This window comes from Amblyomma mixtum, chromosome 7 (assembly GCF_055824585.1).
Source record: "Amblyomma mixtum isolate Tamu chromosome 7, ASM5582458v1, whole genome shotgun sequence".
NCBI classification, from domain to species: Eukaryota; Metazoa; Arthropoda; class Arachnida; order Ixodida; family Ixodidae; genus Amblyomma; species Amblyomma mixtum.
Genome location: NC_143018.1, coordinates 100312871 through 100340508, shown reverse-complemented (window position 1 = coordinate 100340508; position 27638 = coordinate 100312871). Strand labels below are relative to the sequence as shown.

General features: G+C 46.5%; 1 protein-coding gene across 1 annotated transcript in view; it reads right to left on the bottom strand.

The window, feature by feature from the left end:
- The window catches only part of LOC149336981 (uncharacterized), a 28809-nt gene extending 3799 nt beyond the window's left edge, over positions 1-25010 (bottom strand). Inside the window, exons 1-14 of the mRNA XM_089554298.1 lie at positions 24788-25010; positions 24083-24214; positions 22364-22536; positions 21199-21374; positions 19810-19942; positions 18067-18201; positions 17517-17620; positions 16193-16317; positions 14946-15058; positions 11376-11504; positions 10094-10193; positions 7876-7976; positions 6580-6738; positions 125-262 (exon numbers count right to left, since the gene is read on the bottom strand). Of these exons, the coding sequence (XP_089410424.1) occupies positions 125-262; positions 6580-6738; positions 7876-7976; positions 10094-10193; positions 11376-11504; positions 14946-15058; positions 16193-16317; positions 17517-17620; positions 18067-18201; positions 19810-19942; positions 21199-21374; positions 22364-22536; positions 24083-24214; positions 24788-25010 (1941 nt within the window). The remainder of the gene's footprint in view (positions 1-124; positions 263-6579; positions 6739-7875; positions 7977-10093; positions 10194-11375; positions 11505-14945; positions 15059-16192; positions 16318-17516; positions 17621-18066; positions 18202-19809; positions 19943-21198; positions 21375-22363; positions 22537-24082; positions 24215-24787) is intronic.
- Positions 25011-27638: the final 2628 nt, after the last annotated feature.

Sequence of the window (27638 nt, the reverse complement as noted above, 5' to 3'; positions counted from 1 at the left end):
CTCGCTGCGTTGTCCTTAACTTAAGCTGAACCCTCTTTGTTAGCCTCCAGGTTTCTGCCCCTTAGGTGAGTACCGGTCAGATACACGGTATGCTACGGAGTAAAAAAAAATCCATCGTGCCCACCTTGGCCGCAGCGTTCAGTGGGGAAAACTGAGCTGGAGACTTGATGCCGTGTTTCTCGAGATAGTCCAGGTACTTTATGAATTTGTCGGGATCGTCGGGGCCCCATATGGATTTCGGATTGCAGACGTCGGCGAATTTCTGCGTACGAAAGCACGAACACAAAATAGGAGGCGCTCTTTAATGAAAGGTGATAACATTGGCCTGGCGAAATAGACCCCTGTTTCAAAGTCTATCAGTCATATGTTTTGCATTGCTTTCAGCCGTGTGCTGGAGTGTTCACGTAAGCCCTCCAGCTTTAAATCACAAGAACCTTCGCGCGCAAGCCCCCCAGCTTTAAATCATGAGAAGAGCCTTCGCACTCATTTTTCAAGATGTTGTAATCTATCACGGATGGAATATGAATCAAAACACTGTTGAAACACTATCCATGCGAATGGAAGATTTGCGACCGACGCTGCACATGATAGCCTAATCAAAGCATTGGACAATGAACATAAACACACGCCGTAAAGATCGCGCGATATTCAAAATTTCAGCATTTGGTATCACGCTTCGCGCTGCTCTGGAAGAGCGCACAAGCGACAATAAATGCATCCCACTGAACACCTCCGCAGTAGACACGTCAAGCTTCTAGCTGGCGCTTTCTCTTTTTCCACTGCTCCAAACTTCTAGTTCCCTCTAATCAGGAAGGCACGCTGGCACTCGCCGACAGCTTCTCTTGGCAGTGAAGGGAAGGTTACAGGAGGGGAGCGTCCGTAACTTTCTCATTCCGCCAGATAGTTCGGCTGTGTAGATTCCACTCCATTGCCGGAAAAAGTCGCTGAGTACAGTGCTGCGCTACGTCGCCTAATGCTGTATTAAAAATACAGTGCAAATTGGTCGTTCTACCGCGAGTGTGCATGGTATTGCATGCCGGAGCAAATCGGATGAGAGTATGCTGCGTTGCTAAAGGCGTGGAATATCTGAATTCCTTCTATGGTGTGCTGCGGTTGGAAGACATCTTCAGTATCGGCTGTAACGACAAAAGCCCTCTGTGTGCAGACATCTTAGCTGAGATGGAAACCACCCGGCAAAGATATCGCTGATATGACGGGAAGAACGTTCGGCTGCCGACAGCGCAGTGCAGCAGGTGCGACACCTATTGAGGCGGCTCTAATCGCGAGTAGAAAGGGCGTGTGGAAACACTCGACACCTGCGCGAGACAAATACAGGGGCTAAAATCGCTGCAGCTATGCCACGTCCTTTGACGCACGAGGATGAACAAGTTTGCCGAGGTGGTTTCGAAGGGCAAGAGATAGAAAACGCGGATTTCAAAACTGGCCGAAAGAGGCACTACAGCAACACACTAGTAAACAAGCTCCGACGGAAAGAATTCGTTTCGCGAACGGAGTTAAAGGATTAGACATTGTCTGCTTTTTTTTTTTTACACGATAGCGTACACAGCTCGCTTGATTCAAAAGCCGTCACCGTGACCTAGGTTTGGCAGGGTGGCGTAAGAAACACGACGAAATTATTTCCAGGAATATCAAATGAGAAAGTCATTCGCCAGCAATTGGCTTCGAACCCAGGCCCTCTGCGTGCCATGCGTGCACGCAACGCATATGGCACAAAGGGTCGATGGTTCAAGCGTGTTAGGAGGATACCAGGTAAACGCTTTGTGGCGCGTGTGAAGGTAAAATGGGTTGGGGATCTGTATTGATATTACAGCAATTAAAATTAAAATAAAAAAATGTGATATCTTGTCTACATTTAAGGCGAAGCTTCAGGGTGCTCCTATTTGTTTGTTTTTTTGCAGTTCTGCTTGCGCTGTGGTCGTTCCTGCGCGACAGACTCAAATTCATCCACAAATTTCGCTTCGGACTACCTCTACTGGAGCAAAATTGGCCTCACTTCTTGCGGTGTACAGTATATCTCAAAACAATCACCTCAAAAAATGGGCTGTTTTCTGTGATTAAAAAGCTGCCCTGTAATGTCTTCAATCTGCCTTGAGACATAGCGACCATGAGCAACTTGTGGCGGAAATATGATATCTGCACCACCAGGCAATCGAAGATGATCATGAAATCATCTTCCACTGAGTACCAGGCCATAGCGGCATTGTTGGTAACGCCTTAGCTGACGATGCTGCTCGATCGGCTCACGATACAACCAACACTGTCCGCATACCACTAACAAGAGCTGACGCAGCAAGGCACCTTCAACTGCTCGCCCGAAACGTGACTGTACAGTCGTGGTCTACCCCTGGAAGTTGGGCACTCCGCACGCCCCACTTCGACCTCTTGCTTCAACTTCATGTACCATTCGGCCTCCCCCGCGGTGGTACTTCGCTGTTGTGCCGCCTGTGGCTGGGAGTGGCCTTCACAAACGTCTGTTCCAATCTCATCGCAATAACAGACTCTCCAGCGTGTGACCAGTGCGGTTGTGATGAAACGATCGGACACCTCCTCTGTGACTGCCCTCGTTTTGAGCGAGAGCGCGGTTTCTTAATTGCTACTGTGCACCGCTTGGACTCGCGTCCTTTAACAGAGTCCAACGATCTGGGGCCTTGGACACAACCTTCCACACAACGGAAAGCGGCGAAAGCGCTCCTCAGATTCTTAAGGGACTCGGGGTTGTATTCCCGTCTATAATCTTTAAGTTTTCAGTGCGCGCCCTCTGTCCCCGTGACATAGTGGTCGCTGAACACTTAGAAAACTCATTTCATTGCCGCTTTTTTCCCTTTTTTCCCTCTGTTCCCCTCCCCAAGTGTAGGGCAGCCAACTCGGCATCGCCTGGCTAACCTCCCTGCCTTTCCGTTCATTTCTCTCTCTCTCTTTGCATGGGTCCCCGGAAGGTAAACAAAGATAGCGAGAAAATTTGAAACGGTCAACCCATCCGCCAGTACTGGTGAAATAAAGCATTTCAAGATGTCCCCGAGAGCGTATTTATGCACTTAGTGCTTGTATACGCCGACATCATAACCATTCATTCAGTTTTCTACCTTACTTCAACACATACGCTGTCACATCTGGCTTCGTAGACAAGTAGAACACGTAGAGTAGACATTTGGGCACAAAAACGAAGCATAGGTACAAAACAGCGAATAGAGTCTGCTCTCAGCACTCAGCTCCGATTATAACTTTGGAGCACCATTCATTCGCAGCAATTTCTATTGACAGAAATCGGGAACATCACCAACGGAAATTTTTTTAACGAAATAGCGTCAAGGAATTCGTATCGCAAGAAAATCGGGCGGGGTTCTCGGCGTATTTGGCAGCCCTGCTGAAATAAGTTGTATGATGCAATAAACTCATACAGTTTATCATACAAATATCACAGACTTATCACACAAATCATAGAAAATTATCATACAAACGTCATACATTTCTGTAAAATCATAGTCATCATAGAGATATCCTAGAATATCATACAAATTGTATGATCTATCATTCAGATTGTATGATATTGCCGCGTATCATTGTAGCGTCCGTTAGTTCGCGCAAAGCCGCAGAAAAGGGGTGTTATCATTTTTGTTCGTGACGCGAGAAGCGACCGGTCTAATCTCGACTGTTCACAGCCATGAACAGCTGCATCTACGCGTTTCCTGATTACTCTAGATGATCTCGACCTGCTATCTCGAAGTTTCCTTGCCGGCTTTAAATTGAACGATGCCGCTAGCAGCGGGCATTCGTAGTTCGACGACCGACGAGCACGTTTGTTGCTTACGCCGCCGCCGAGTGATTCACTTCTTTTGCGGGCGCAAGTCAGCCCAAATAAAGAGCTTCGCTTGCAAGTCTTGCTGGTGTCTTCCTGACTACTGGACTGCCGTCACTACAACGTGGCAATATTCTATGATGAAGCCTCTATGAGGTTGTTGCATCATAGAACTTTTTTTCAGCAGGGAGCGAGCGACAAATCCCCGAAATGTTTCTCTCAACCTTGGAGGCAGGCGGTCCACCTACGTCCCGTAACCTCGTGGCGTCATCGCACACTGCCCATCGGATAGTTAGCAATGTGCGCACAGCGGCAGCTGGCAGTTAAAATATTTACTGGTCGCGAGAGGTTGCCCGATATGAGCAATGTGGATCCCACAAGCGCCACCGATGGCAGCACCTGCCACCGCAGGGTGGTGGCGCATCGCTTAACCGCCGCACCACTGCGACAGGAAGGGTCTGAAGGCTCCCAGGGATCTGTGGATGTTTAGCTTATGACCAATTGTGCATATATGAAGATTTACCCATTTAATCTACTACGTCATACCCTCAAGGGGGAGCTCAAGTGTTCCCTCCAATTTTTTTATAAGCTGTTGCTCGTGAAAAAAAATGGCTGCAGCTTGAAAACTGTTACTGCGTGCAGAAATGATAGTAGAGGTTGGACAGCCTACGGTACCGCTTGCATGTCTCCTTAAAATTAATTTCAGGCTCTTAATTTAGTGCGAATCTGACGACTACTGATTACAAGCGTTGCACACATTCAGTCCTGAAGGAAGAGTTGTTTATCGTTTCTGAAAAAATACCTGCACGGTGACGTTCTTGATGCTGAAATTGTTCTCTTCAAGGTTTGAAGAGGAATTGCTCTAGTCAAAATTATTGCTAGCAGGTAATGCTCTCGGTGAAAAATGGCCTGGCTTAGCTTATGGTTAAGCCTAGGATGCGAAGCATACCGCCGGCGGAGGCTGCGCGTTCGCAAGCGAGCGCGCGAGTTGAGCCCCAGCTTTCACAGCTGTTGTGACGTCAGCGCCCCTAGCGGAAGTAGCGGGAGTTCGGCCGCCGGTGGAGGCTGCGCGTCCGCAAGCGAGCGCACGAGTTGAGCCCCAGCTTTCACAGCTGTTGTGACGTCATATCACGTGGTGCGCCGATGTAGGTCAAGTGGTAGCTACGCGGCCGCGCGCGGCGCAGCAAGGAAGAGCTCGGTTGTGCGGCTAGTATGGTTCGCATAAAAAACACCTGGACAGAATTACACACTTCAAGCAGCCATATAGCTTCGGTCACAGGTTTTCAAATTAGATAATAATCACTCTCTCCACTAATGCTCTACAACCTCGGATGGCGTCACACAGCTCACTGCCTTAACAGTCGTGAGATCGAGGCAGACACAGAAATCATTCTCTACTCATGCAACGCTGCCATTATATCTTTTACCCTCCCTTCTTTTCTGGAGTGCTCGACTTCATCTGGGCTCGGCAGATCGTCAGCGGGCCTTGACGGAGTAAGCGCACTTCTTCCCTGGGCCTTTTAGTGCTGGCTCAAATAAAGTTTTTCCTTCTTCTTTCGTCCCATCCAATATTGAGCTTAAAACATAGAGGAAACATGTGCCGGTTTATCTCGCCTTTGACCGGAGAGTTGCAGCGAATCGGCAGATAGAAAATCCCATTGGTTTTATGTCTTTTGTCCACTTTGAGTGCTGCCTCGCGGTAACGTACAAAAAACCGCAAGTAATCAGCGAAACGCACTGCGCGACCAAGTAGACTAATAGTAGATGCAACCGGAGACGCCAGACCAAATCAGACGCCGTGCGCCGGTGTCACCATGGCGTGACACAGTACGTGGTACTTGCCTATGAATTTTGCAAAGAAGATGGTTGGTTGGTTTATGGGGTTTAACGTCCCAAAGCGACTAAGGCTATGAGAGACGCCGTAGTGGAGGGCTCCGGAGAGAGACTTGTTAGGTATTCCAGTTTGAAAAAAGAAACTCGTCATACACATAGTCTCTATATCCACAATGGCAGAATAATTGCAGCAGGCTCATAGAATTTCAATATAAAAGTCGCAGAAAGGTGAATATATAGTGTCCGGAAAGAAGTATAACATCCTCTTCTAATTGCTGGGATAAATATTAAGAAGAGCACACAAAAAGCAAAGAAGCTGTCTCTCCTGAGAAAGTTTTAATCAATAGCGGCACTGGTGATTGAGCACTTGTTGCACTAAACATTGCTGCTCACCTTTGTAACACTCTCAAGGTAGAGGCACCTCTGCTCTTGCATTACAAACGGCCGCGAGTTGTTTTTGCTGCGTTCATAATAAATATTTCTGTTGTATTTATCGTCCAAAGTAAACCTTTCGGACACATTTTGCAACTCAAATTTTGCGGTAGCCTCGTGTGTGAAGACTGCAGTGTCCGTTGCAATATCATCAATACTAACAGGAGCAAATGAAACACTGCGCATCTCGGAGAACCCGTGCGGAACTGAGTTCACTGTAGGTGGCGGCACGAATCCGGGTTTGATCCACCATGATGTGGGAGGGCAAGTACGGCCCGTGAACGACACAAGTGCATCAACATTCGCCGAATTCACGAATTGGTATCAGCCACCGCACTGGGAGCGAACATTCTCGAACTATTTCTAAGACCAGAATGGCCTCCCGACTTCGCTTTGTGGCCTTCGAAAGAAACGCTATATCGTACGCACACAACCGCACTGTTCTGGCGAGTATTAGAGAACCTTGCGCGCTCAGAGGGAGATAAAATGGGGCTCACGAATTCGGCGCCGTACAGCTCGGCGTAGGCGAACAGCGGTATCTGCAGCAGGCCGAACGCAGCGAAGCACCAGCCGATCAGCTTGCTCACCAACGGGTACCGGTAGCTCTCAAAGTATAGGTCCGGCTCGTGGCCCAAAGCGTCCAACATGAGCGTCAACTGCGCGCCCGCATAAATGCGCTGGTCAGGCAGGTGGACGCTTCACATAGACGCCGATGCCACCGGACAGTTTTTGCTTTCAAGCCCCCTCCTAATGCTATCGAATGAAAACAATTTTAACAAAGGTTTATGAGGGTTTAACGTCCCAAAGGGATTCTGGCCATGAGAGACGCCGTAGTGAAGGGCTCCGAAGATTTCGACCACCTGGGGTTCTTTAACGTGCACTGACAACGCACAGTACACGGGCCTCTACCTCCACCGAAATTCGACTGCCGCGGCCGGGATCGAACCCGCATCTTTCGGGTCAGAAAGGCCGTCCATTGAAATGCGATGCCATCCTGAGGAATAGACTGGTAGCTGGCCCAAACAGCCGACGTCCTGGATTCCTGGACATGCACGGTTCGGTTAAGGGTTCGGTCGAGAAGCGAGTCAGTTATTGCGTGTTTCCTTTCCTCAAAGACCATTTTCTGTGTATAGTGGGTGGGGGCTGAAACATTTATTTGGTAGGGACAGGAGGTATGTTTGGATCAGCCCGTAAGGGACCGATCCTTAGAAGCACTAGGTGGAAGTCCCTAGTTTGGGGCCCCAGTGGCGATAGCCGTCGCCCGAGCGCCCGTCAGTGACACACGCTGTTAAGACCCATTAACAAATTGAGTTATGATTGAAAAGGAAGATTCATTAAGGGCCATCGGTACGCACGTGGAAAACTATTACAATTTCTAGTTAGGAGGTTTTGGAGGCAATGTTTGCTGTTCTGGCAGAAGCGGCCATCACTGACACACGTTATGAAGACCCAATAACGAACTCCGTTAAGATTGGAAAGAAAGATTGCTTAATGGCTAGCGATATGCTTCTGTTTAGCTATCATATTTTGTAGCAAGGAGGTTTAGAAGGCAAGGGTTGCTCTCCTTGGTTGTCACGCGTACATTGCTTTCATATCGGCCGGGATGCTGTTCGTCCTGTACAGACAATACTGACAGCGCAGCACTGATCTGCAGGAATAGAAGGCATTGAGTTTCAGCAAGATAGAAGCGCAACTGCGACACGGATGACATGCAGGCAGGTGGAAGGTCCTGCGCCATGCATACTATCTACGAGCTTGATCTCGTTAAGGAAGTGAAGAAATGGTGAACGCACGCCAAGTGCAATAGGCGCCACGACTCGGAGGCACAGGTCAATGTACGGGTTCAGGCGTTGGTGTGTTGCGAACCTGAAGTCAAGCCCCAGCCTTGTCACACCTACAAAAGGGAAGAGGTGAACACCACGCATACACAAATCTATCTTTTTCTTAAAGAAAGAGACGATATTAATTTGCACATTATTTCATAAGGGAGTTTTTTGACGGCGAAAAGCAGCTTTGTTCTGGAGTTTTATGCGACTACAGTTGGTGAGCACACTGAATACTTTCTTTAAGGCGCTTATGAAAGGCAAGTGACGAAAAAAAAAACACTGATGTGACCCCCAATGGTGGAGATCAAGTACACTTTCAGTAGAAAAAAAAGGTACCACACAAAATATCGTTGGCGCGTTGCGCACAGAGACGGTGGTGGTAATAAAGAAGAAATAAGTCAAGAGGGAAATAACTGATCCGAAATGTCTATAGAGATAAAGCGCAAAAAAATAAAGCTTCCAATTGCTATGTGCTTGCACAAAAAACTGCCATGGTTGTACAAAAGAATTTCAGGACTATTTCTGAGACTTTCTGGCTTAACTGCTAGCAGTGAGACTATTCTGGCTGAACTGCTAGCAGTGACCGGATAGATGCAGCGTTCTTCGTCTCCTTGTCTGCTGGTGTATAGCTTGTATATGTCAACCGGTTCGAAAGCTAGTTTCGAGTCACCCACAAACCACACTCTGGTTCGTTTTTACTCGAGAGAAAATTATTTTTTTGAGTCAGGGGGAGGAGGGGGGGGGGAGGGGACAATTCGCTTCTGTGTAGCCATTAGCGCGTGTAGCACACCGCTATTTTCCCAAGAAACCTAAAAAAAAAGTCGCATAACTGGCAGCTCAGTGAAGTAGATATTCGCTGTGTCAAACAGTTCACACAGTAGCACACACAAAACGTCTGAACTGTTAAAAACTATTGCTGAACCATAAAAGAAATCTGCACAACAGGCCGAAGGACTCAGCTATGTATTTTCCAGCCATGGGCATATCTATTAGGAAAATACCTACTAATTTTGATTGAAGTGTCCATGAAAAGACGCTTCCTGGCACGGCTAAGTACAGTTTACTCTTCAATATCCCAGTTTCTGTTCCATTGTAAGAAAACCGATGATGCAAAATATTAGATTCCAGTGAAACAAAATTTTCGGGCGATTAGTTGTAATCTGGCCAATACGTGTAAGCACCTCTGTTGGCACTCACCCCAGTTTTCGACTGTCAGTGCACTGTAATCGATTTTCCACAGCCCCATGTATAAAATGAACAAGTGGAGGTGAAACCGGAAAGAAAGACAGCGCAGAATTGCGCTTTTGCAGGCACACTTTTATGTAGATGCCAAGACTGTTAAGCCTCTGCTGCGCTTCCATGAAAAGCCGCCTGAAGGGCTATGTTAACGGCGCAGAGTGTAACATATAAAACTTCGTAAAAAATTGAATATAATAACAAGCTGGGGTGATTCTTGAATTCAAATTTTCAATGTTTTTCGTACCCAATTAATCCGGACTAAAGCATTATTGAGCGGGATATCGTTTATGAACGAAGTTTTTTCATAAAATGTATTATTTCCCTTCAACAATCAATATATCCGCAGAACACCCGACGGCAGTCGCATTTCTTTTCTATGCACATTTTTGCTGTCGCCAGAAGCGTTCACCTTTGGTTTTCTGTGGTAGTCTCAACTGTTCGTTGCGACCCATGGAAACACTTTAAAAGAAAGATTTTGCTACATATTAGAATAATGGACCAGTACCTTGAATATTTTCACAACGGTATATCACAATTTTACAATTTTCAAATTTTTACTCAACAAAGCTGGACATGAAATGTGGGGGAACTCAAATATTTTAAAAACCAATACGCCGAAAAGGCTGCTGGGTGTCGACAAAACGTTTATTATCCTGAAATATTCGTTGAGGTGATGCTAACTAAAATGCGAATTTAGCATACTTGAGAAGGGTTGTTTTGTAGGCCAGTTGGTCATACATATTTCAAGAAATGCTTCGGCTCGGCAGACAAGGACAAAACGTAGAATAACACCACAGAGCGCTCTGTGGTGTTATTCTACGTTTTGTCCTTGTCTGCCGCGCCAAAGCATTTCTTGAAATTAGCATACTTGCAAGCTTGTTTAGTTCGAGGACGAAGTGAAACATGTAAAATACGTTCATCGTGGGTACTGAGTTCTTGTGCATACCGTAAAATCCCACCACGAATGCGACTTCGACGAAGGCGACTATGGGCACCAGCGTTCCCAACACGTAGGAGTCCAGGAGGAACGCCACGTACATTCCGTTCTGCACATAAATAAAAATAAAACAAGTGTATAAAGAAGCGAAGTCATCATAGAATGAGTTTCTTATTGCGTGCAGGATGCTTCTTTACTGTAGTAGTTTTTCCTTTCATCTTCTGCCGCTGCTATAGAAATGTTAACAGATCGATAACGCGAAACACACTGAAAAGATTCATGCGGGAGTACTACCCCCGGGTAGTGAATAATTGCCGCAGATTGATGCATCGATTTCGTGAAAAAAAGACGAAAGCAAAATTGCATGGATCGATTTATGCCACGAAAGATGACCCACACGTCAAGCAAACATTTGTTCCTTTATGACAACTAATTCTGCGTGAGCTCATGAAAAACCTGGTTTGTCAAACTGTTAGGTAGAGATCCTAATTACTTATGTAAAAAGGCCCCACATGAAGCTCGAGTCAGGGAATAATTACAAAACTGAGTATCACACAAAGGCTGCAATGGTAAGCGTACCTGCAATGGCCACACGCTGACAGGAATTTAATTCGCGGCTACATCAAGCGTTGTCAGTTTATTCTTAGAGGGTATGAAATTTGAGAATTTTTTTTTCGGCCTTGCTGTAGTGTTATTACGCGAGGATGCGTCATGTTTGTAACTGTAACCAATTTCTTCCCTCATCTTGTTGTGTAAAAATGCACACATCTCTCATACCCATTAAGTAGTACTCGTCCCATTTTGAAAGAATGGTGAAAAAAAAAATTGATGATCTCAAGTGCACGAAGCGAAAGCTTTTTCGCAGCGATTTGAATGCCTCTGTTGCTGATTGTACGCTGCTTGCGAATGAAAGACTACGCTTCTGTTGCCAATTCTTATCATTCTAATGATGCATTAGGGCTGAATCATTCCGATGATGTATCTTCGCTGAATTCCATCATGTGTGGCTCGAAGTTGTCAGGGGCCAAGCGCATGCGCATTATGAACCACAGATGACGTCATGAGGTTGACTGACAGCTATAGTGTGACAGAAGTTTGGCCGAAAGTATGAGCCACTAAAGGCTTTCGCCTTAAAAACGTTTTCAAGCCTTATTGAAACGTATTCCATAGCGTCCACCCAGTTCAGCATGGTGAGCCATAGAGAGGCGTGGCCAATTGAAATTACAGCCGCGGCGTCACCGCGAGGAACAACAGCCTTCCGGTGACGTAGATAAAGGTCCCCCGGTCTTGCCTGCGTGGCCATTGGCATGGAGGCGATGAACGCAGTCAGGCAGAGGATGAAGGCCACCCGGGGCCTCTGACCGCGAAGCCACGGAAATTCGTCACTCAGTGGTGTCAGCACGGACTCGAGGAAAAGGTACTGCGAACCAAAAGGGCGTAAGAACGCACTGAGCGCGTGCTATTGCATGCAGGGAACTAGAATAATGCAAGGTCCTTTGCGTGTTTCAAAATGGCCTGCAAGTTCCGTCACTCAATTATGGGTGACGTAAAAACAATCGCCGGTTTAACGCTACTTTACAAGATGAAAGAAGGAGAGAGCCGACTTTCGACCGCCTTTTGCTCCTGGAAACGCGTTGAAGCGTTTCATCATCATCATCATCAGCTTGATTGCACCCACTGCAGGGCAAAGACCTCTCCCATGTCTCTCCAATTAACCCTGTCATTTGCCAGTTGCGGCCACTGTATCCCCGCAAACTTCTTTATCTCATCCGCCCACCTAACTTTCTGCCGTCCCCTGCTACGCTTGCCTTCTCTTGGAATCCACTCCGTTACCCTTACGGACCAGCGGTTATCTTGCCTTCGCATTACATGCCCTGCCAAAGCCCATTTCTTCCTCCTGATTTCAACTAAGATGTCATTAACCCGCGTTTGTTCCCTCACTCACTCCGCCCTCTTCCGGTCTCTTAACGTTACACCTATCATTTTCCTTTCCATAGCTCGCTGCGTTGTTCTTAACTTAAGCTGAACCCTCTTTGTTAGCGTCCGCGTTTCTGCCCCATAGGTGAGTACCGGTAGGATACAGCCGTTGTACACTTTTCTCTTCAGGGATATTGGTAAGCTACCATTCATGATCTGAGAGAACCTGCCATATGCGCTCCACCCCATTCTTATTCTTCTAGTTATTTCCCTCTAATGATCCGAAAGCATTTCCAGGAGCATGTTATTACAGGTGCCTTCTTAGAGGCGCTGCTGTTCCTGGTACAAAGATTCATACATGTATAAGCGAAGAAAAAAAAGGACGTGCGTTAATAAAGTACCCAATGAGAGCTGTCGTGAAGAGCCGTCACCATGCTCCAAGCTTAAAACTATCATGGAAGCACCACCATGCCTCAAGCTGAAAACAAACAATCATGAAAGCTAGAGAGCCGAACTGCACAAATATTGAGGAACATGGGCTGAGGCTCCTGGCTAGGTTTGGTTGGTTTATGGGGTTTAACGTCCCAAAGCGACTAAGGCTGTGAGAGACGCCGTAGTGGAGGGTTCCGGAAATTTCGACCACCTGAGGTTCTTTGCTAGGAGTTGTTCTGGTGGTGGACACAACAGCAGTTTGGGCGTGTTGGTTTACCATCCTGATGTTAACAGCGCAGAACGTAGGCGGAACACGAGAAGCACACACACAACGAGTGCTGTCTACGTTCTGCGCTGTTTACATCAAGTCGGGGTGGTGGAGTAATTCCAGGACGAGATCGCAGAGGAGCTCCTGCAGCTGTTGCGGATGCTGCCCAGACCGGACCCACGAGTCGTAGCATTCAGACTCATCGGCTGCAGCGAGTCTAATGAGCGCTTCTTCTATACAAAGTGTGGACCGACCAACTACCAGACAAGGTGCTTAGCCGTAGACAGAGTGTGACAGTGTGTGGCATGTGTGGCCCCGACACTCCTTCAGAAGAAAATAGAAGCTTAATTTTGGTGTGGGGTGAGACAGCTGATGGGAAGGTGATGACATCTTGACAATATCTAAGGCGGTGGAAGCTGATGAGTGATTGATTTCTCCCGATAGGTGGTATACACGAGCTAAAAAAGTGTTTGAAACAAACAAGCTGATTAAGGAACAACTTGGAGATATCAGAGAATATTCAGAACAATTTAAAAGGTATGGTATGGCATGGGCGTGTGCGGGTCTTAATGTGTTGTTTTTGGTGTGTGTGTGGGGGGGGGGGGGGGGGGGGGGGGGCATAGCGTGTGGTGCCTGGTGTGTGCTGAGTGTTGTGTAGAATGTGGTGCGTGGCATGTGGTGTGTAGTGCGTGGTATCTATTCTGTAGTGTGTCGTGTTTGGTGTGTGACATGTGGTTTGTAGCGTGTGGTGCGTGGTCTGCGGTATGCAATGCAGTGCGTGTGTGTGTCGTGGGTGAATGGAGTTTTTCGCTTGTAAACTGCACATGGCTTAGGAGCGGTGCCACTAAGGAAAGGTCTGGATTAATTGCAACTATCTTGGGTTTTTTACCGTCAGCTGGCATTGCGTAGCACATGGGCGTTTTTGCATTTCTCTTGCATCGCAAAGATAGAGCCGGGGTCAGCGATTGCGAATCACGTGACCTCGGGTTCTGCAGCTGAATGTCTTAAGCACTCAACCACGAAGGCTGGTTATTACTGATGTAGCAGAGCATTTGGCTGAACATAAGAGGGTAAACCCTTTATGGACACAACTTAATAGCCTTATTGTGCACATGAGAAGAAATGCCGGCCGAAAACAAACGCTCATTCCTACAGCCGCGCACAGATTACGTAGTTGCTATCTGAGTGCGGTAGTTACAACTTGCGTGTGTACTGACTTCCGTGTTTGCCAACATTACCAAGAAGTGAAGTTTATTTGTTAGCCGACCAGCGGACACTTATAGCACCGTGTAAGATCTCTAAATCTATGCAGGGTAAGAAGATTCATTGTCCTCACGTTTCGAGGTCTCACGGTCTTAGGGGTGGCGTTAAGGGTCTACTGGAAGGCTGAGAAACAAACCCCGCTGCCTTGCTACTTCTGTCAAAGACGGTACGTTCCAACTAGCGTACAGTACGCAGCAACGCTGGCAAGAATGGTGGTCCTTAAAGGTGCACTGAAGAGGATTCTGAACTTGTCTTTTTGCCGCGGGAACTTGATCTACACGTTCCTAGCATTCTTAGAAACTGCAACTTATTGCCGTGTATGGCCGATTTCTCTAATTAAATCGAATTAACGTCCGGCTCCCGCCCTTTTTTTTATGAATTCTTCCTCGTACACGGGTGAAGTTCCTTTCAGCCAGCTCCGTGGAGGCTTTAAGTAGAACGTGTTGTCGGGCTAGTTGGTTCAATACTTCAGACATGGCAGTTGCGCGAAACACACACACACAAGACAGGTTACGGGACGTGTGTGTGTGTTTCGCGCAACTGCCATGTCTGAAGTGGAGGCTTTGCTTTCGCTTTATTTTGTTTTTTAGGTATACACGAATAAATAGTTTCATTCGCAGGTAATATAGCCGCAGAATAAGCCCGCAGAAATAAAAATACGCGCGGACTATTTGCTACTACGGACTACTACGTATTACTCCGCCGATGGCAGAGCGGCAAGCCGCCACGGGACTGGGTGAAAGGCACTCCACGCGTTGGTCGACTCCGCCCACCGTACGAGGGAGAATTAAAAAAAAAGGGGCGGGAGCAGGACGTTAATTCATTTAATTTGAGAAATCGGGCATACAGGGCAGTAAGTCGCAGTTTCTAAGAATGCTGGGAACGTGTAGATCGAGTTCCCGCGGCAAAAAGACAAGTTCAGATTCCTCTTCAGTGCACCTTTAAAGCACAGTGGTCAAGAGCGATGTGCATCTTACTCACGTTCGAATTAAGTGTGCAGAGGAGAAGCGCCGTGAACAGCGCCGCACTCGAGACGTTAGCGTACTCCACGTCGCCGATGGCGCCAGTGAAGGACAGATAGTAAAGTCCGAGCCCTGATTGAAGCAGCAGAGCACGAGAACACATAAGGGACCTTGTTTAAAGCATGAACTAGCTTTGCCAACAAAGTGCTTTTACACTATATTCAACTCAAAGCAAGACTTAAGAACAGTTGCTTCCCGTATACAGAACGTTAAAACTTCTCGAAACAGCTCAAAATGGCTTATTGAAGCCTATAAAAGGGAGCAATGCACAGCTAACCTTCACGGAAAATATTGTGCTTCGAGGAAAAAATTGTTTATCGAGTGACACTGAAAGGAATGTCAAAGGTAAAACGTGGGAATTCGTGTTAAGCTACATGAAGCCAATGACTTCGGAGCATTAATTTGCAATGAAGAACGAATGTTTCCATTCGTTAACATGTCAACCTTACGAACCACCTTTGATATAATAGAACGAATAGGCTGTGGAGTTTCTTTAACATCTGCTTTAACGAAAGTCTACTTTACTTGACCTGATAGCCCATCACATCACGAAAACTAAACGAAAAAAAAAACACTAATACCAAACTAATTGCTCGATATCCGTTAAAATTGCGCACAAGGCATTAGTAAACAGATCGCCAGCTGGAATGCGCCCTCGGTTGATGGATAAATTGTAATCTATTTTATCTGCCTCTTTCGTCTTCATTAAAAAAAAAACGCAGGTAGGTGTGATCAATCCCTCCCCCCCCCCCCATTCTCCAGGATCGACATTGTGAACAAAGGAACAACAATCTTTTTACCTTTCTTTTGCTCGCCTTGTATAAACCTAAATCGAAACATGAGAAGGAATTATAATGTACATTCTTTACGGGGCAGACACAAATTTTACATGGTGATTCATGCTTACTATTCTCTTCAGCAACACTTTAAAACAGAACCAAGAAGCGACAAAAACTTGGTACGTATTCCTTTAACGGAAGCCGGATTGACCGCCATGATTTAAAGCTCCCGGTTGTACGAACTCATTCTCAGTCCCCTTCTAGATTCAGTTATCGAGAGCCGGCTGAATTATCTGTGTCTTTTCGAAATCAACAGCAAGGCACAAACTAAGTGTCAGATTATCCCACCATTTTTTTCTGCGAAGCCCAAGAATCAAGGTGACATATTCTTAATTGCAAGAATTCTAAAGCACCGTACGATACTTACCGGGCCGCACAAGATCCTCCATCGAAAGGCCGAGCCGGCTGGACTGGTATCCGAGTATGGAAAAGACGGCGATTGCACCGGCCAAGCCGAGGAAGATCTCACCGAAAGCCACGCCAATCACCACCCTGGATGGATAATGAAATCACACGTTCAATGTTTTGGCGACGTCATTACAACCTTCCGGTTAACAGCCGCGACACAGTAAGCAAAAAAAAGTTAAAAAATATTTGCCTTCATTAAACAAGCCAGGAATAAAAACTTTAGAGCTTATAATTGTTTTTCTTTTAGTTAGCTCCTTGTTTGGGTGAGAAGAGAAGTTTCAAAAACGGGATACTTTTCTGTCGTGGAGGAATTCTGCTCGGAGGCCCTAATTGTGGGCGGAGCTTCACAGCAGACATAAGTTATGTCCGACTATAGTAACGGGCTGTATGGTCCGAAAAGGTGTTTCCAATTCGTGTCAATCATTTCTGTGCTCTCCAGCAATATCATTTCAGATGCTGACAGTGCACATTTTACGTATAATAGTATTTGAAGAAAGTCTAGCAAGAGCGAATGGGAGTCGTTTAGGAAGGAAATTATTGATCCATGCAAGAGAGGGAGAAAATGTCCTCAAGCGATTGACGCATGAATGCATTAAAGGCGGCTACATTGTTTCAGTCCCCATAACTGTTCCTATGTGTAGATGGGAACCCGCAAAATAAAATTCACTGAAGTCGCGAAATCAGGAGTGCATTTGTTGAAGGCGTGGTCAGAAGGCATTTATGAGGCTTTTCTCTTCGTAGAAAATATCGGGGCCAAAGTGCCCTTCGTATCGAAATACTGCTTTTCGGAATGGGACAGGAGGCCACCAGTTAAATATACCACGGTACGGAAGTCGCCTGCAGTATATATATTGCACGCTATATCTTAAAGTCCAGCATCCGCTACTTTAGAAGTCGTTTCAGTCTCAGAGCAATTCAGAGGACACTTTTCGCAGCGTTTTCATGTGCAAGACTTGGCAGGAGACGGTGACACGTCCCACGAACATAAATGAACGTTAAAGGCCTATCGGCGATAGAACCCAGGGCCTAAGTGTGCGTTATGCAAAATAGCACCAATGTAGTCCTTCCACTATCATCGATAACAAGGTCCGCCAGGACGTAAGCTAGACCGGTTCATTGCGGCTGCGAAATGTCTCCGTCACTCCTGTGACTGACCTTGTGCAATGCAAAGACACTGTAATCGAGCTTACAGATTAAACGTGCATTGCACGCAGCTCCTCGTGAAAAACCGGCAAAAAAAATCAGCACAATATCATCCACATGAATTAGCAGTGCGTGCTCACAAGTAGTTGTCATCGGAGAACTGGTTGTAACTGCCCATGTTGATGGCGACCCCCGTGGAGATTCCAGCACTCAGCAGGCTCAACTGCATTGCCTCGAACCACACCTGCGAGATAACCACTCGACTGTTTTCTTGTGTTATCTTTTACAAGCCAGTAAGTGGTTATCGCAGAATGAGCGGGCAATGGGCGTCCAGGTAAAACTGAATAGGTTGATACGTTTTTCCTCCCTTAACATTATTCCATTTGTGTTGAATATTTAGAGACAAATTCCAACTGCGATGTTTTCAGACTACTGCTACGCTCTGCCGCCTGCGGCAAGTTTGAAGCGAAGAAAATATTATCCTTTTGTGAGACTAAAACGACAGGTCCGTTGCGCATCAATGAATGTGCGCACTGATTTAATACTACTTATTATTGCACAGGAAACTTTCTTTTTTTGCATTCGTGGCTAACTATTCAAAAGGAGGAGGTTCACCAAACCGCTTGTTAATACAGGCCTGTTAAGTGCTGCTAAAAATAGTTGTGGCAAAGAGGCGGGGACAACGCATACCTTGTAATCCAGCAGCTTCTGCCAGTTGGGCGACAGCAGTTGAAGGATGCCGACGTCAGCGTTGCGCATGTTCATTCCATGCATCAGCAGCAAACTCAGAAGAGTATACGGCACCCCAGAAGTCACGTACAAGGCCTGTTCCCAATAGAAAACGGCTTCCGTGTAGTTGCGTTCGTCTTACTTCCCGATAACTCGGCACACTAAAATTTCACCAATGGAACATAGCTAATCTCATCATCATCATCAGCCTGACTACGCCCACTGCAGAGCAAAGACCTCTCTTATGTCTCTCCAAGGAACCCTGTCCAGCGAATTTTTCCTGCGAATTCTGCGAATTTTTTGCGCTTTCCGTTGTTTCAGTTTCAGTTTTCAGTTTATTTACTTTGGATGAGGATTATAGAAAAGAGGGTGATAAAAGCATCTGGGCCCTTAGCAAGCTGCTAGTTCGGGCCCATGCAATAAGTGCACAAAATAGCGTATCCGATCATCAGCATAAGAAAAAAAAGTGTACATTTTATATGCATACAAGATAGTGAGAAGAGTCTACTTTACATCCAGAGATTGTAGTTAGACTTTTACCTTTCCAACGAATGAGTGGCTACGAAGGTTACATTAGGCCTAACTTCACTAGCATCACGACGCAAAATTGCGCGCCTGTGCCTTTTTCACAAAATATTTCATCATGAGTCCATTCACTGCGAGTTACTTCTTCCCCTTCATATATTTCACGCCGCACAGATCACATACATAAGGTAGGCATTTCTACATGCAAAACTAAAACATTCTCGGATTCTTTTATTTCTCGCACGTCATATGACTGGAACCACCTTCATTTCTACAGTTCCCACAATTCCTGAGCCTGTATTGTTTCGGACTGCTGTTACCGCTTCTATTGAACGATATATTCTGTTCATCACTTATTGTAACTTATTTATGTTTTCGCAATCTATTGTTCTGTGCTGTTTGTATTTTCAGTGTTATGTATTACCCACTAGCCTCCGTAATGCTTTACCCTGAGGGTAAAATAAATAAATAAATAAACAAATAAATAAATATTGAGCATGCCCACTTTAGATACAGATCTCCTGAGGCTGGTGCTGTACAGACCGTCTGCCTGCAATGGCTCGAACTTTGCCATCTGAACCATTAGGGAAGGGTGCACCGTACTTGCCTCATTTACGTCACTGCTGGTGGCTCGTTGTAGCGAAGAAGAATGGAGCAAGAGCAACGAAAAGTTGAAGAGATTCTTCGCGTATTACGATATAAGTTTGTGCTTCCGCTGTATGCTTAAAGCCGACGTGGGAGAGAGGTGGACCGAGAATGATTTGTAGGGTTCGTTTGATGAATTGATCAGGTGACAGGGCGTAACGTGACCCGTTGATGGGACTAATGCACCACGTGACACATATAGCCGATGATCATACGTCGTTATTTTGTTATGTGACGACGTTAGTTCATACCAACGTCGACCACGACATCCAGGGCAAGGGGATGGGCATCTGCACCAAGGCCGAAGGGTTCCACCGCTACCAGAGCTACGCTGTTGTGCGCTGTTGTCACGCAATGGTGACCTTATTTTCAGAAAACAACGCGATCTCACTGCACCTTTCGAGCATTTAACAGCTGACCATACGGAAGATGCAGAACATTCTACGTCCTCTGTTTTTAGCACGCGTGTTCATGTAGAGTCAGTGTTCTTTTCTGAAACGGTGCATCTAAAGAATGCTACAGAAATACACATGCTTTTCCAGCCAGCCGGACGCCCTTGGACGCCAGAGGATAGAGGAGGACCCAGCAGACGCCGATGCACACCAGGACGTCGATGCGGAAGTTGCCAGTCGCAGTGATATCGTCACTCAACGCCAGGACGTGTCTGCTGCAAAAAGGGTGAAATGTGTGAAGGTCGTTCGATCATGTCAACATGCTTAAGAAATTTTGGCAGCTTTTTTAGAAAGGTGACATGTGCTCCTCGGTGTCTTTTTCAAGCCCAGTAGTATTGGTTACAAGCGCTAAGTCTATGTTCATGGATGGTGTACGTGTTTAATATTATGCTCGACGGCGTTTTACAGGGTAAGTAAGTAGCTATATAGCAGCCAATATCTTCAAGATGTTGGATAGCAGTCACGTGGCTCACGATGCAGTGTGGTCTATTGGACCAGCTTAACGAGTTGGGAGCCGCGAGCTTGGTTGACGAGAAGCTCCTTAACATATTCCATTTCTAGATCTATAGTAGTGAGTACGCAGTTCATTAGGCGTTGGCCAGATGTTTAGGGCAATCCCCCCCAAGGTGAAGTAAATTTCAAATAAGGGAGTAATTACACACTGGCATCCGCCTAAGCGCAGCCATACGGATACAAACGAGAGCTTTCCTTTGTAGCCGTATGGCTGCGCTTGGGTTGTTGCCGAAAACTAGTTACCCCCTTATTGCAGTTCATTAGGCCAAGGACTAAAGTGTCAAAGCATAAAAAAAAAATCGCTGTGGCTTAGCTTGGTTAAGCTCGGTAATTGCGAAAGCAATATCCGTACCTACGCCATGGTTCAGATGGTAGTGTAGCTGGTGGTGGTGCTTGTGGTTAGACTTGTGGTGATGCATCGGTTATACAATCCAAACCAATCCAATCCCATCCAATGCAAACCAATCCACTCCAATGCAATGCAATCAAATCCAATCCAATCCAATGTAATCTACTGTAATGTAATATGATCTAGTCTAATCCAATTCAATCCACTCCAATCCACTCCAATCCAATCCACTCGAGTCCAGTCCAATCTAATCCAATACAGTCCAATCCAGTCCAATCTAATCCAGTCTAATGCAATCTAATCCAATCCAAACCAATCCAATCCCATCCAATCCAATGTAATCCAATGCAATCCAATTCATTCCAATGCAATCCAATCCAATCCACTTCAATCCATTCCAATCCAATCCAATCTAATGCAATCAAGGTCAAATGAAGGTGACCCCTGGTGCCCTCCATTTAACGATAAGCAATGTAGACAAGTCTGTTTAGCGTTCGACACCTCAAGGTCAAATGAAGGTGAATGGTGGTCACCGCCGCGGAACGATGGTGGTCACCCCGCAAAGTGCAAGTAGTATTGCTTTCGCAATAAAATTGGGCGGCAACTCACAAATAGAAGACCTCGGCGGCGGTGTATGTCCCGTGCTGGCAGTTGTCGGTGACGTTGTCAAAGACGCGCGCCGGCACGAAGAAGGCGCGCCCCTGGTACACCACCTGGCGTCCCTCTGTCAGGTTGGCACGCGAGTAATGCTCGGCAAGCCACCGAGTGACGTCCTTGCACGGCAACTGGAGTAGGCAGGAGACGGCTCAGCTCTCGCGCAGTCCGCATACTGTGAGAGTCGCTCTCTGGACAAAACTGAACGCACTCAGGTGAGCGGAGCGCGAGTCAAGATTTTTAAGCCAAGAACACGCCGTGCACAGCGCGATCTCGATGATGGTGTCGTAGTGTATTTTCGATTGGTTTATGAGGGTTTAACGTCCCGAAGCAACTCAAGCTAAGAGGGACGCCGTAGTGAAGGGCTTCGGAAATTTCGACCAAATGGGGTTCTTTAACGTGCACTGACATCGCACAGCACAAGGGCCTGGATAATTCTACTGGCTAGAGCAAATTTTAACCAAAGCCCAAATTAATCGTTGGTATTCATTTGCCCGTAGTTTCGGCGAGGCATGCACTGTCCACTAATTAGTCAGATAATGGACCTAGAATTGTAATCCTTGAAAATTCTTTCTTCGTGTCATCCATTTGATAAAGCTCTCGTATACTTCCTACGTTTACCAAACACCTATAGACCCTCGTCAAATGAGCTTGAAGTATTTTGTTTTGCTACACTTTCTAAAACAAAATGCGCCCGTCGACAGCGCCCAGGAAAAGAGCTTATCATACTTATGTGCGCTAGGTTCAAACAACATAAAGCCGATGCATTCATAAAGCAGCCATCGAAAAAACAATTTATATTGACTCCTTGAGCTCCCACGCAGTCACGTTGATTCCGTTCCTTTCCGCTTAATGCTCTCGAACTGAGGGTCCGTTAGAAACCCGTTAAAGAATACAGGCAAGCGTTACCCCGTTGTAAACTTTCGCATACCAGCGCTTAATGCTGAGATAGTTAGTGCTGCTTTCTTTCAGACCAATTCACGACACGCACGTATATGCAAGAGCAGCCATAGGAAAGACACTGCAATGCTTGCGTTCATGATGCTTTTCCATATCTGTCACTTTTTGTGCACACTTGCCCTTACTCTAAGAACGCAACGGAAAGCCGCGGAGCACTGACCACGCCTGGTCGGGGAATGTAGCATCCGGCGTCGGCGCCCCAGCGGTCGCTGCACACGGCCCACGGAAGCTCCGTGGTGAGCGAGCTCCAGGCGAACAGCATCGAGTGCGCCATGAAGCACACGAAGTACACGCTCATCAGCACGCTCACGATGCACATGCACAGGCCGATGCCTGCGAGAAGACACCGTCGGTGTGCGAGGAGTCGACTGCGGGAAGCGACTGAACAGCACGAAGCCAACGGAGAAGGAAACTACATCCGCTTTTGTCCGACGAGTAGTAGGGGTCCAAAACCCATTGAACGATCCGGTGCTAATTATTTGCCGTAAATACAAAATCAAAGTTAAAGAATTATGCTTAGCTTTTCAGGAGGACACAGGGGCGCAATAAAAGACACGGACATAGAAGTAGACAGGGACGAGGCTTCCCTGATTCCCTCATTCTTGCTGTGACGCAGTCCTTGGTCAAAAAATTGAAGGGAAGCATGCGGAGCAATGCGAAAGACCCAACGAAGTGTTCAAGACCGGAGGTGGTACCATACGTACACAGAACTTCCCACGACATCAAGAAGGTAGCCAAGAAGTACGGAGTAGAAGTAGTTTTTCCTGCTCCGCGAAAGTTGTCCGGTCTGTGTGCACGCATAAGAAGAAAAGAAAAACGGCAATAGTGTGGCGTAAAACACCGTAAGCCCCACGTAACCTGCAAAGGGGAGTTCCCGCTCACTTGCGGGAAGGTTTACGTTGGGCAAACTGGACGTTGCCTCAACCAGCGCGCCTCCTGGAGCACAAGAACTCTTTAAAGAAGACAGGCTCCCATCTCCCGGACCATTGCCAAGAATGCACTAAGAAGACTAAGGTCGCCTGTTTTCCCCGCTTATCGGACAGTAAAGTATTGTTGAGAAGCCGCGATCAGATTGAACGGGAACTGGTGAAAGCCTATTACATTAGAAAAAAAGGAGATAACTGCATCAGTGATTCATCTGTGATACTTCGCCGATCTCAAATGGTTTTCTTAGATAGATTTCTGTAATCGCCTGCCTTTGGATTTCTTTTGGTGTTCTCTGGTACCCACGTGCTTGTGATTCGCAAAGTGGCGCTTGGGTAAAGCGAAGGTATATTAACGGTCTACGTCGAATAAAGCCTGTTGATAGTAAAGCGCTCGTCCCTGTCAACTTCTATGTCCGTGTCTTTTATTGCGCCCCTGTGTCCTCCTGAAAAGTTATGAACCAACACGCCCAATTACAAGTACTTCTGAATTATGCTTAGAACTGGAAATTATTCAAGATAGCTCAACTGATTTACCCTGGACCCAGTACCCACTCATCACGGCGTGTTCAGGTTGGGCATGAAAGGTGATCTTTGACACAAAGGAGTATTTGCAGCAAGGGCTGTCAATACCACGCATCGTATACGTGGTGGCGGCCACCAATACTCCGCTAGAGCATCTATGCAAGGCTTAGTGGGGCATCTAGGTCGATCACGTAATTAATTATACTTTTTATGGGATTAACGACCGATTCGTTGTTCAAACAAACCAATATCCTATTTAAGAATGGCTTTTTAAAGCTGCCACTGCTCTACGCTTGGCAGTTCACGTTTTAACTGTATGCGAGAATTCTGCAGTTTCCGATGCGGCTTACGTACAGCCGCAAAGAACATAATTAGACGACAGGATCAAGCTGATATGCAGGGGGGCTCGGATGAGGCGCGTACTTGCGTACCTTTGCCTATCGGCACACAACGCCAGATGCCGACGGACCCCTGGCTGGAGAACTGACCCAGGAAGAGCTCCATGAAGAGCACCGGCTTGGCCACGGTGAGGGAGAACAGCACGTAGGGCACCAGAAAGGCGACTGGGCAGAGACAAGGCAATTGAAGACGCTGACTGACCTCACGTATGCACTACAGCGTCACTGCATTGCTGGGACGCGTCAACACAAAGTGTTAATGGTAGAAGTGATTTTGCAAACCGACACAGAACAGATGGCAGACCATTGAATAAGAGAAGACAATTCAAGGGTTCCCAAAGGGACGTTATTACGACCAACATCCTTCTTAGTCCCACTTAAGGAAAAAAACAAGATAAAATTGCTTCTTTTTTGTTTCATGTTCACTGACACGACTTATTATGCTAATCTAGAGATGAGATGTGACAGGCAGTCTACGAACTGAAAAGAAAAATACCAAGAGCAGGCATGCTGATAATGTATGAGTACCAAGTATTCATTGCTGGAGAAATCGGTAGTTTTGCCGAATGTTTGACGCGAGGAAGTCCACCGAGGCGTGCCAGATCAGTACGGCCGTTTGGCTAGAGAGCCATTTTCAACACGAGCGCTGAAATTCGTTCTAGCCGTTACTATTGAATTCGAAACAGTGAAGGAAGTTCCAACTGTGTAATAACGGCATGCACCGCCGCTAGGACTCACTGCCTCCGTTATCGTACAGCAGTGTTGGGATTCGCCAGAAGTTGGCCAGACCCATGGACAGGCCAAGGCAGGCGAGAAATAGCTGCGCCTGGGTACCCCACACGGCGCGCGTCTCCCGTGCTGCCGCTTTTGTTGCGTCCTCCTCGTCGTTCTCCTGTTCGCCACCACCAGCTGCTGCCGCTGTTGGCTGTGCTGCAAAGGGTTGCGCCTCTACGGCGGCCATGGTTGCTGCAGACTATCAACTTTTGATCGGCGCCCTTGTTCAGCGGAGAGAGCTTCGGAAACGGGAAGAACGCTGGAATTGTGAGCTGTCAGATAAAAAAAAATCAGCAGAGAAATAACACTTAAAATAAATTGAAAATTCCAGTGTTATATCATCTAAATGGTGGGGTATACCCCACGGGTGTCCACGGTTACTTTAAACCCCACCTCGCCATCACTAATTGAAATACAGGCTCTCGAGCTGTCCACATTGATGCTCAGGCCATGAGCCTTCTTTCATATTTTGGAGCGGGTAAAAGGAGACAGTTGCGACCAGTGATGTCGCACGCACCATGTGATGATAGCACAGAAGCGAATTTATGAATGCATCGCGTGAAAGTTAGGAAATGAGAACTGCTCATTAACCACATGAAAAACTAGTCGATTTTTAATTCGTCTTACGTTACGCTTTGCAGACTGGAGGAAAGGACAGGAATTCTGCAAACTTTGGTGCAATTCAAGTGTATTAGGAAGGTTAAAGGAAGACATACAGTCACGAAGGAACGAGAAGTTATGTACCTATGTTTAAAAAAGAAAAGAATACAGCACATAGTTGGGATGGTTCAGTGAAGGAAAAAAGCTCTTTTCAAGAGGGATTCAATGATAGGTAAAGGGAGCCAGTGGAAAAAGTCACCAATATAACAATGTGGTATGTACGCAAGAGAACTGAGATAATGAGAGTGCCATCTCGTAAGCCATGGTCGTACTTTCCCGGCCAGTGTAAAAAAAAAAGCGGTGCAGCTTCATAGAGGCGAAGGACGTGTTTTTGACAGGCAACAACAGGAATGACAAAGTTCCTCACAGGTAATTTTTCTTCAACCAGCCAGAAGGCGCTTATCTCAGGAATTTCCTTCAGCTGTGCGACCCTATAAAAACAAAGGTGTGAGTGCGACCATGCGGTTTCGATAAATCCACAGCTCCTGCGTGGTCACAACAAAACAGCATGTAAGAAGGCGGCTCAGCAGGAGCATGCATCTATCACATCGTGATCACAGTTTCTGCTGCACCGCCGCAGGTGCTCGTCTCGAGCTTCCAAAAGGAACACAGCTTATGGCCTCCACTAAGGCGCCTATCACGCCGCCTCTCTCGGTTACGCGGTGAGAAAGAGCGCGTTCTCTGGGCGTGAACTCCACGGAACTCGCATTCCGAGAAAATAAGTTATCTTTGTGGCTTAGCTAGGCATATCTTTTTTCTTTCTTTTTTTATTTGTTGCTTAGACGTTTGCCTAAGAAGGGGCTAAGGCTAAAGGCACAATGTTTCCTGACAGGGCCTCAGCCCCCTACTACGTGACAAACAAACATACAAATTACAAATTATAAATGTCCGGCGGGCCGGTACAAAATAGTATCGTTAATAAGGAAGAAAAAAAACAAAATCAAAGAAAAGTAGGCACAAAAGTAAGCGTTATACAGAGGAAAATACCTACGGAAGAAAATGCATACAGAGCAAAATACATACACACTCAGCAAAAAAAAGTCACAAGCACTAGACAAAAATTTGCATCATAAATGTACGATGAGTATATAAATAAGAAACAAAGACCAAGACCTACATGAAACACTACATGAAATAACAAAGTTCTACTTACGGCTTATTTTAGCCTACTGAAAAACAAGGCATTATGGACATATAAGCACAAAAAAGAGTACAGAGATGCGAACACAGAATCAGTAACTGTGAAGAAAAAAATAAAAAAAATAGACTACAACATATCTCGCTGACAATGTCGACAGTAAACGTTACAGAGCCTGAAGAAAACTCCTTACGCAGCTCACCCTGTGCAACATTTGTTTGGGCAGCCAAACGTATCCAAGATGGCTGCGTCCCCTCGAGCAAAGCCGAGCTGTTCAATACCGAGCCCTGGGAAGCCTTTAAATGGGCTTCGAGACGGTGATTCCGCCCACCGTAACTGTACAGCCGAGGAATTACGCCCAGGTGGTTAGCAAACAGAGCGGGCTTACCAGAGAAAGCGATCTCAACCAGGAACGGGGTAGCGACGAGGTGTGCGAGGAACGTGAATTCTTTCTTCTGCTTCTTTGTCGGAACGTGGCTCCCGAATTCTTCTTCTCCTTCAGCAAAAATGTCACATGCCCACGCGCAGGGATTGGCGAAGCGACGGGGATCAATGCCAAGGCAGTATTTGTGCAGGAAAAAATGGTGTGAGGTGGTGGAGTAGAACAGTGGAATGACAAACTAGAAAAAAATTCGCTGTGGCTTAGCTTGGTTAAGCCCGGTAATTGCGAAAGCAATATCCGTACCTACGCCATGGTACAGCTGGTAGTGTAGCTGGTGGTGGTGCTTGTGGTTAGACTTGTGGTGATGCATCGGTTATACAATCCAATCCAATCAAAACCAATCAAATCCAATGCAATTCAATCCAATTCAATCCACTCAAATCCACTCCTATCCAATCCAATGCGATCCAATCCAATGTAATCTAATCTCATCCAATCCAATCCAATCTAATGCAATCAAGGTCAAATGAAGGTCACTGGTGGTCACGGCCGCGGCATGATGGTGGCCACGGCCGCGGCACGGCGAAGGCGCAAGTGCAAGTAGTATTGCAAATGCAAGTAGTGAAAGTGCAAGT